At 39.6% G+C, this 10,734-nt stretch overlaps 2 protein-coding genes across 5 annotated transcripts in view; one reads left to right on the top strand and one right to left on the bottom strand.

Annotated features, from left to right (window-relative positions):
* The first annotated feature begins 26 nt into the window (after positions 1-26).
* LOC147176602 (uncharacterized) lies at positions 27-2,509 on the top strand. Its single transcript, XM_086070481.1, has 4 exons — positions 27-182; positions 1,064-1,185; positions 1,416-1,587; positions 2,062-2,509. Exons 2-4 carry the CDS (start codon positions 1,077-1,079, stop codon positions 2,297-2,299), a joined length of 519 nt encoding a protein of 172 aa, XP_085926607.1. The 5' UTR covers positions 27-182; positions 1,064-1,076; the 3' UTR covers positions 2,300-2,509.
* Positions 2,510-3,509: 1,000 nt separating this feature from the next.
* znf536 (zinc finger protein 536) overlaps positions 3,510-10,734 on the bottom strand; it is a 266,047-nt gene continuing 258,822 nt past the window's right edge. For all 4 annotated transcript variants that reach the window (XM_086072166.1, XM_086072170.1, XM_086072167.1 and 1 more), the window contains one exon: positions 3,510-6,188. In XM_086072166.1, the coding sequence (XP_085928292.1) occupies positions 6,064-6,188 (125 nt within the window). In that variant the 3' untranslated portion in view covers positions 3,510-6,063. The remainder of the gene's footprint in view (positions 6,189-10,734) is intronic.

The raw sequence follows: 10,734 nt of genomic DNA, 5'->3' as shown, positions 1-10,734 counted from the left end.
GCGGCGACGCATCCCGCCTCTTTTGGGGCGGTTCTTGATGACGTAGACGGCGCTGGGAGGGAAGACACACTCGTTGGATAAACAACAAGCTCGCGATCAAAACAAATCTGCAGCATCAACTCAGCTCGACGTCCGCGCCCTAAAAAAGAAGAAACAATACAAGATTTTTCTTACACCTTCAGGTGAGTTCAAACACTCTTCTCATCTTCTAGGGGAACCATGCTATCTTTTTACAGACCCGTCTCGAGCGTTCTTTGTCTTTTTGTCCTCGGCCGTGACGTCACATTAGCTGTTGCCCAAACAAGTCACTCAGAGGGATAACAAATGACGCAAAAATACAAATATGTGTAAGTTACATCAATTAATCAAATCAAATATTAGCATTTAAGTTTCAAGTAAGTTCAAAGTTACGGTAGCAAAAAGCAAGCAAGCAAGTCAAGTGCGGGCCCAACTAACAGTCTTGCTCAGTGACACTATTAAACTATTTGACAAGTTGAAGTAAATTGCGAGAAGAAAAACAACAACACTCAAGACGGTTTAAAATAAAATAAAACAAAACAATGCTCGGCTCTAAATTTACTTTGTAACGGGAAACGGTTGTGTTCCTTAATGACGCCATCATGTGTTTTTCGTCCTAAAAAAACGTTGAAATGAGGACATAATGAAACATGACGTCATTTGAAGGCGATTTTAGGTTAAGGTGAGCTAAAGGAGTATGACGGCGTCATTCACTACATAAGATCATGTTTGCTCCTAAACGCTCTTGACGAGTCCTGACGAGTGTGATGTGCGCAAGTGGCCACAAGAGGGCGACATAACTTGGGTAACGCGGCTGGCATTCAAGCAGAATTGTTCTGTAGTCTATCACCGATATTTTTTCTAGATTTACTCTGGAGTTAAATTGTTGTAAAACATGCATTCATAACCTGATAGGACAAAAGCGTTAAGATCAGTTTCACATGAGCCTCGACATAACCCAGCTTCAACAAGGAAGGAAAATAAAGCGGAATTATTCTTATATTACATTATTATTGGTTGGTAATGTGTGTTTGTTGTCATGCAGGTTGCCGTAAACGATGATAGGCAAGTTCCTTGCTCAGCTGCTCGGCGGCGGCGAATGCGAAGACAGAGGTGATGAACTGCTGGAGTTTGAAGATGGAGGCTGGGTCATTGTCAATCTGCCAGGTGACATTCATGTTATGCGCGCGCACACACACACACACACACACACACACACACACACACACACACACACACACACACACACACACACACACACACACACACACACACACACACACACACACACACACACACACACACACACACACACACACACACACATTAAAAGGCCAGGCTGACAGTGTATTATTTTATTTATTTATTAATTAATTTATTTATGTTGTGTGTACCAGAGGCGGGTTCCCTTCCGTCCCCTGATGGGTCCGAGCCTCTGGAGAACCTCCTGCTGGAGCACCCCAGCATGTCTGTCTACCAGATGAGACACCGAATGAGCAGCGCAGCTGACCACCAAAATGATGAAGAGGAAGAAATTTCCAGCGAAGATGAGGAAAACGGTTCTTCCAGGTGACTTTCGCTCGTTTACAAAAAACAAAAACAAAACAACTTTCAGTTGATAAATGTGACAATCCGGAGAAAATGTCATTTTCTGAGAGGAACAAAAGAGTGAAAATGGGGAAGAACAAATTACTTTTATAGAAAATATATAACATACTTGAAAACAAACCAAAAAAAACCTTAAAAAAGGAATATTTTCTCTTTTTTTTTTTGTTTTTTTTTCCATGCTGTAATACAAAAATTAGTACATGAAAAATCTAGGGCAAAGGTTGATGTTTTCAATTAATTGCTAGAAACTAATTTGAAGGACATTTTCACAATAATTTGTTACTTTTTGTCAGTTTCAAAAAAAGTATTTTTGATTTTATTTTATTTCATTAGCTTAATTTTTTTTTCCAATTTTAGTTTTATTTTGTTAGTTTTCGTGAACTAAATGTACATTTGTGTGTGTGTGTGTGTGTGTGTGTGTGTGTGTCCTTCCAGGCCCGTGGCGCCGTCCTTGGCGTTGCCACGCGGCCGCGTGTCATGGCGCCTGGCGGCGTGGGGCGTCCCCCTTCCGCTTGATGCCCTCTCGCTGGCGTCCAGCAGGGGCGCGGCGGCTGAGCGCAAGAAGCTGAGCCGTGGCGCCCTCCTCAGGCAGAACCTGAGCACGGTCAAGATGCGCGAGCGCCGCGTCTACGCGCACGTCAAGCAGCCCGGCCCGCGTCCGTACAACTACTGAAGCGCCCCGCACGATTTCTTACGACCTCGTATGACCCTGACGGTGCCTTCGTCGTCTTCAGCTTGTTTTTGTGCACTTTGTCACAAACGAGAGGGAAAAATCATGTTTGTCGTGACTTTTTGATGTTACTCACACGATTGAAGTGTAAATACATGCTTTTTTCTTAATTTATAAAATGTACAAAAAATGCAAATAAATGTCATTTCTTAACTTGTCCATCTTTTTTAGTATTTCATACATATATGTAAATTTGATAGGGGTGTCATAAAAAACAATTTAGGTTTTGATTTGGCAAATCGAACCAAATAAAATTTGGTCCACTTCAAAATATATTGAGATATGCATCAATTATATTGACATGAAACTTACTAAAATTATATTAAAAAAATAAGGAAAAAAAAAGTAAAATTTTATTTATAACTTAGTTTTGATAAAGTTTATTTTTTAATTAAATAAAATTATATATATTTTTTAAGTTGAGCCAAAGTAAAAATCAATTTTAAGTGTTGATAAACTATGTAATAATTTGTGTTGTAAATCCCTTTCCCAAAAATATTTATAATTTTCATTGTAGTAAAAATTCATTTTTTTTTTTGACTTTTTAAATGTAACTTTTTTCTTTCTATAGTTCAATGTTGTGTTGAATTACAATTTTGGGTCAACTCCAAACACTCATTCATTGCCACTGACCGCAATAAATGTCAAACAACCATTTTAATTGAGCTGGCAGTGAATGAAAAAAAAAATCGCCCCAAAAAAATCCTAATGAATCGACACCGTTGCAAATAAAATGTTGATTGTAAGAAATGGCTAAAAATATGTAAAAATACATTTACAACTTCTTTTTTTTTTTAATGTTTGGATTTCACAAACAAAAAATAATTTATTAAAACTAAATTGAAAATATTTTTTTTCTCTTGATTTGTAAAAAAAAGATAAAATCTCTATGCAACAGAATTTCAATTTTTTTTTTGCATTTCAATGTAACTTATTTTCATAACGACACTTAAAATGAAAGGTTTCTTCTCATTTACTGCCACTGACGGCTATAGACGTCAAAGATCTATTTGAACTGGGCTGCCCTGAAACTTTATGTGAATTTTTTTTTATCTTGCTTAATGTCAGTTTCATCCACACAAGTGTTGTTTTTGTCCTGACGACCAGAAGAAGAACGCAGCAGACGTGACATTTTTTTTTTTTTTTTAGTTGGAATACATTTTATTTTTCTTATAAGTACAGTTCAGTAGTTACAAAACGAAGCATCTGCCATGAGGAAACAGCCAAACACAAGACACCAGGAGAGGACATGGAATGCGACCGCTCGCCGCCCATCCGGCGACCCGTCGCCACTCCTCCACTCGTCGCGAGCGGGTCCCGGGAAGTCCAAAGAAAAAGTCAAAGCCACATCGAGTATAGATCCAACTAAAGTCTTGGGTGGGAGGAAAAAAACGGGGGGGGGGGATTATTATCATTATTATTATTATTATTACAATGATCATATTGGGGTCTGTACATCAGCACGTTAGAATCGTTCTCTTCACGTAAAAACCAGAAAAAAAAGACGTAGAAACATTTCACGATGCCAAGGGGACGCACAAACACACAACCTTCAGTTTTCGTTAGTTAGCAAGTGTCGCGTTTGGAATCATCATCTTCGTCATCATCACCTTCATCATCAGAATACGATCACAGTGCAAAATACTTGCGAGAGAACCCAAAACAGTTAAGAGTCAAAGAAAAAGTCAAAACCAGAACGAGAGAGGAGAGAAGTCTTGCTATGCAACATCTTCATCTTCATCTTCATCATCATGATTTTGATCATTTGCAGCACAGGAGACGATTGTCATTTTTTTTTTTTCTTTCTCGATGGAGCGCGACGATGGACAAGGCCGTCTGGCAAAAAATCCTCATGTTGACTTTTGCGGCGACACTCCCCGATGAACTGAAAAGGCACTCTAACCTTTGACCTTTGACCTTCATTTGAACTTCTGTTAAGGTTTGATGGTCCAACTGTTGAACGTTGCACAATTTCCGTTGGGTTGAGCTGAAAAAGGGAAGAATGCACAACAGATACTTGCTCCATCCACTCGTATGCCTTTCAGTGACTCTTCCAGTCTGCACATTTGTAACTCATCACAGTGTCAAATTAAGTTCACCTGTAAAGGTTAGAGGTCATTTTCGGTTCATCTAGAAATCCCATATATATATATATATATATATATATATGATACTGAAGCAAAAGTGAGAGAAATGAAAGCAAAGCGTACGTCCTGAAGTCTAGCACAGCTACGCAGCTTAGCCAAAGCTAAGGCTATACACAACATGTCTGCTTTTTCCAGTTTCTTTTTTTTTCTCACATAGTAAATACATAATCATCATCATCATCATCATCTCATCGTCCTCCTCAGTAGTATTCAGCAACACTGTGCAACGACGACGGCTGGCAGTATTTTACAAAAAAACTTTTTTTTTTTTAATTCTTCCCGAGAAGAACGAAGGCTTGATAAACGCCTCTCTTTTTTTTTTCCTTTTCTTTTACGACGCTCCTTGGGAACGTCTTCCTAAATCTCTTTATGTACACCGAAACCCCCTCCCCCCCAAAAAAGGGGGGTGGGGTGGGGGGCATAAGGGATCCCGCTATGTTTGGGTCAAAGTACATCTTGGGGCAGTTCAAGTGCTCCTTGTTCACAATCATCAATAACACCGTTCAAAGTCAGCTGAGCGTCGTTGCTTCTCTCCCAAAATTAAAAAAAAAAAAAAAACATAAAATGTGACTGATTGTTTATTTTTTATTTTTTCTAAAGCTAACATTTGCATTTTTTTTGGGGCTGCTCAGATGAAAAAGGGAAAAACAAGATGGCGGCAAAAGCAGTGCATGAAGTTCCTCAGTTCACTTCAGTGTACAGTGGCTTCTTGGCAGATGCCACAAGAGGGCGCCAAAGAAAAAATGTGATGAATGCACAAGTTCAAAAAAGACGTTCTTCTCTCATTCAATTTTAATACTATATTGTAATATCACAAGCGTATGTTGTGAAAATACATTTTTATTGTCATAACACCGCCAATTTTTATTCTGACAAAAAGGTTTGGAACTGGTGCCAATTTTTTTCTTTTCTAAAAACATGACAAACCTTTCTCCCTCTAGAAATTACCCATTTTTCGCATTGTGAACGTCACGGCTCACAGCAGGAGAGGACAAAATGGCAGCCGCCCGAGATGAATGGAAACGGGGGCTAATTCTTCTTCTTAATTCTTCTCCACAAACATATACATTTTCCAAAGTGTCTCTGGAATTGCTGAGCCAAAACTTGTAATGTCGAAAATTTAGCAATTTGTCTTTTTGTTGTTGCAAAATAATCTGTCATCGATTATTAGTTGAAAATGGAAAGAAGCAACGACACACAGATTAAAAGTCGTCCTTTGCTTGTTTTTGTTTTTTTTGTTTAACGTCACTACGTTGCTAACAGTTAGCCGGCGCGCTAATGTGGCTATTCTACAGAAGAATACATTCCGGGTACGATATATTTATACGTAGAGCAAGTCTTGTTGGCGGAATACAGGAAGGAAGAAAGAAAACGTTTTCTGTCTGGCTGGGGAGGCCTGAAAGATGACAGGAAGTGCTCGTCGTCGTCACAGGTAGTTTCAAAACAAAAGTTTTTCTTCTTTTTTTTTAATTTTTAGGTCCGCCTTCCAGTGAGTGCCTTGACGCTCGTGCGCACGCGCAAGTGTTTAAATAAAGTTTTTCCTCTTCATCATGTTGATGTTTAGTCTTGCTCGTCGTGGCCAAGGTCGCCCAGCTCGTCAAGGTCGCTGTTGAGGTGGTCCTGGTCCAGGGTCAGAGCGGGGTCAAGGGTCATCGGCTGCTCCTCCTCCGATATCCACGCAGGCACTAGGACCCAACAGAATACAGGAAGGTCAGGAAGCTTTCAAAGAAGGCTCACTTTCAGATTCCGGTTTCAAATCAGACTCATGTTTCAAAGTACACTTTCAGGTTCGGGTTTCAATTAAGTGTTACTGTGTCAAGATAGGGTTTTTAGTTCCAGGGGAAGGCTAGTGTTATAGTTTCAAAGTAGGGTTTGGGTTTCAAATGAAGGTTTCAAACCAGGCTTCAAGGCCATAAATAAGGTTCCAAACCAACGTGATGGCTAGAAAGTATCGTGTCAAGTCAGGGTTAGGGTTTTAAACACAGCTTTGGTTTTAAAATTTGGGTTTCAAGTCAAGGTCGGGGCTTCAAGTTAGGGTTCCAAGTCACAGTTATGGTTTTAAACTAGGGTTAGGGTTTCAAGGCCGAGCTGTGGTTTGAAGTCACGGTTATTGTTTTAAACAATGCCTTGGTTTTAAAATTAGGGTTAGAAGCCAAAGATGGGGTTTCAAGTTAGGTCAGGGTTCCAAGAGAGAATAATGGATCTGTCATGTGAAGGATTATTATTATTATTATTTTTGCATTTGCATTTGCTTGCAATGAGCAATGTGACCAGCAGATGGCAGCACAACACAGCAAATGAAGCTAACACGGCCAAGCTCAACCTCAACCAGAACATTTCAGATTTGCAGAGAAAATTTCAAACGACAGTGACATAGAATACTACAAATAATATAGAATAATATAGTAGAATATAAATCCCCCAAGTCACAGAAGGAAAAGGCAAAAAGCCCCCCCCCCCACCACACAAAGTCTTGATTTGGATTTCCCCCACGTGAAACTCACGTTAACGAGCTCCAGATTCGCCTCCATATTTGCTTTTCACTCTCCATTAAGTGGGCCACCTGGAACCTTATTTAAGCTTCTCCCACAACAACTGCACAGGAACACGCAAGCTTTCGCTCAGACAACAACTTTCCTCGGCAACTTTATTAATTGTTTTAATTCTTAAAATCTCCTATAATCAAGCGTAGTGTCAATGTTTAGATTCAGCATAATGCTACAATAATATTAAACGAGACTTTTGTTGTCGTCATCACAAAGCAAATGTCATGAAAGCTTTTTTCACTGATTTCGTCATTTACAGCTTTTTAAATATGTTAAAAATATACTGTTCACGTCAAATTGTGTCTTTTTGCTCTATTGTGGCCACTTTTGATCAACTGAAACAATGAACTAGCCAGGAAAATGGATTCTAGACTCAACACTTGGAAATTTGAATTAATTTTTTTTAAATTTATTTATCAATTTTTGGACAAGGGAGGAATCTCATGTCATATTTTAGTTTCCAAAACAGGTGTTTAATAGTCTGCTGCACTACAATGGAGTACGTTTTGAATGACATGAAACCTCTTGAATGACAGTATTAGCAATACAAGAAAAAAAAAGAGGTCCTAAGAATATATAATTAAAAAACAATATATATTTTTTTTATGTTACAACCTACACATTCTGTAAACAAAGTGGAATTTCAAGGGTTAAAATATCAAAATAAAAGTAATATAACATAAATAATAACATAACATAATAAGATCTAATAATACAAATGTCAAATCGAATGAGAATGACAATGACAAGAACTAATATATATTTTTAAATGTTATTTTATGGAGAAAATAGAGGGGCCAAAAATCCTGAAGACGGTAAACTCCAACAAGCCTGAGGGTTAAGTTGGCAATTTTTAGTACTTTTGTTCAAACGACACAATTGGAACTAAATAGTCATATTTGGAAAGCTGCATTTTCAAGTTTTGGTTTGGTTTGGGAGAAAAGGACTTTGTCCCTTGAATTTTTTCCACTTCAATTAAAAAAAAACGACTACTACTACAACAGATTCCTTGAAGGACAAGATGAACATTCCTGATTTTTACATGTTACTTTATTTATTGGGAAGAAAATAAATTAAAAGGTCAATCTCAATCAGATGTCATTGATGTTTACAAAATATCTCCCAGTTGTGTCCCCAGTGCGCCCTCCTGTGGCGGTTTACGGTACAGCAAGGGCCTTTTCCTTGAGAGAAGCAGGCCTCCGAACAAGAAGCAGAAAAAGAAGAAAAGGCAGCAGCATCTGTCCGAGGCCGCTCAGCTCCCGCTACGCATCCTGCCGTAATGCGAGCGTCACGCTTAACAGGACGGATAAACGGGAAGGTGGCGGGCGGGCGGGCGGCGGGCAGGAACGAGGCCTCGCTTACTGATGCCTCAACAGCAAAACGTTCTCAAACACAGACACGTCCACAAAAAACAGCCAAATGTCCAACGTTTGAATTGTCAAATCCACATTACAATTCAAAACATTTTCCACCCAAACAGGTGATTCATTCCAAGTATATGTGCATACATTTACACATTAATGTATGCTTTTGTTACTTCCTTTTCCCTCTGCTGCTAAAAAAAAAAAAATAGTTTTGAAGGTTTACATGAGGAACTGTTTTCCCTTTTAATTTTTTAATTTTTAATTTTCAATTTTTTTCATAAAGTCCACCAAGGACCACCGTGGAAAAATATGATGCAACAATCCAAGAAATGAAATGAGCTGTTGTGCATACATTTGGTCAGCTTTTGTCTTTTACAGCAAAATCATCACTCCAAACACAATTCCAGGAACTCAAGTGACCCACAATTCCGTCCTGCTTGTCTGTCTCGTGAGTATGTGGTTCCAATCTGATTAGAATGAGACAAAACTTCCTCTTTGACTGAGGCCCGCAATGTGCCTAAAATGGCAGCTTCAAACCAAGATGGCTGACCTCCCGTGTCTTTTGAAACATAGCTTCTTGAGGCTTTTTTGTGGGTCTGGTCATCTCGGACATGTCTACCAAATCTCATGTTGCTGCGTTCAGACCTCTGAATTCCCCGAAGGTCAATGAGCCAAGTTGTGACTCCTGTAAATTGCCAACGTGAGTCTAAAATGGCCGCCTCAAACCAAAACGGCAGACTTCCTGTTCATTTCAAAGCGTGGCTTCTTGAGACTTTTTTGGCGGGTCTCGTCATGACAGACAAGTCTACCAAAGATCATGTGGCTAAGTGACTTCAGCTTTGGTGGATTCATTTTTTTAAGCATTCTTAAGCTGAGTTTTTAGTCGAGTTTTGTGTTTTATGGCGAGTCATCAAATTTCACTGCCTTGCTCTGCACACAAATTTGTCACAATTTCAAGTTGTCCGTCTGTCTCGTAGATTTGGTTCAAATGCAGTTGCAATCAGGCAAAATCCCTTAAGAGGAGTTTGTCTTGAAGGACTGCTACAAACGTCCAAAAGAACCCTAAAATATTTGCTTCAGGGCTACATTTTCAAAATGGCTGAAATAACCCTAAAATGGCAGCTTCAAACCAAAATGGTAGACTTCTTTGGCTGTCCATTTCCAGTCTTGGTTTCTTGAGTCTTTTTTTGTGAGTCTACTCATGATGGACACATCTAGCAAATGTGAAACTGGCTTCAGGGCCTAAATATGGAAACAATTCCAGGATGCTGGACAAGCGGCAATTTTTCTGAAATGTTAAATTTTTGCTGCATCCAAGTTTTTCGCAATTTAGTGTCATCCATCTGTTGAGTGTACGAGGTTCCAATTTGGTAGGAAGTGGACAACATCTCCAGACAGGAGGAGGACTCAAAAATTGAAAACAAAATGGCTGCTTTAAATCAAAATGGCTGACTCGCTGTGTCTGTTGAGACATGGTTTCTTGGAACTTTTTTTGTGGGTCCTCATGTCAGACAAGCCTACCAAAAGTCATGTAAAGTCAAAATGGCAGAATCCCCCGACCAATCAAATTCAGAAATGTGAGCGAGCACCCAATAAACCGTTGAAAATAATTTGGTTCAATTTCAGCAAAGTAAGTTTTGACAAAAACGTGACTAAAAGCGGTTTGATCAACGGTGGGCGCTGTCTACTTCCTGCAGTCGCACTGAAAGCAAAAACTTTTGTGTCGTTCCTGTCAAAGGTTCAAGCTCAAGCCACTTGATATAAGAAACATAAATATGCAAATACGAGCGCATCGAGGAGAATCGAGGAAGCGAGCGCACCCGACACTCCCCTCCCCTCCCCCCAAAAACCCCAAATAAAAACCCTGCCATATTTTTAGATGGTTTTAATGAATACAGGATGTTTATAGACGGGCCCGCCGCTCTCTGTGATTTGCACAAAAGAAGAGGAAAAAAAAAACAAATCCACATTCTGCCTCCCCATCCCTCAAAGCGCTCCGAGGAGGAAGAACAAGCGGCGGGAAAAGAGAATTTGCGGCGACGGGATTGTTGACTCTCCTTTTGGGCTCACGTCCTATTAGACAAACACACCCTGCAGTGGAGGGGGGGGGGGGGGGTGCACCACGCACACATCAAAAGTCCACTTGGGTGCTTGTTGTGTTTAGTAAAGTGGCAGAAAATAACCCAAAAAGACAAATCAAAACTTGTTGGAGTGATTAAATTATTATTATTTTTTTTTTAGACTGAGAGCACGGCAGGATCACTTTTTGGAGGCATGTGCACATTTCTGACAGGAGAGGGCGCCAATAATCTCTTCGGGAC

Source organism: Leptonotus elevatus, chromosome 3 (genome assembly GCF_054856555.1).
Source record: "Leptonotus elevatus isolate MCC_2025b chromosome 3, RoL_Lele_1.0, whole genome shotgun sequence".
In the NCBI taxonomy this organism is placed as follows: Eukaryota; Metazoa; Chordata; class Actinopteri; order Syngnathiformes; family Syngnathidae; genus Leptonotus; species Leptonotus elevatus.
Note: the sequence above shows the minus strand (reverse complement) of the source record. Positions and strands in the feature narration are given on the sequence as shown.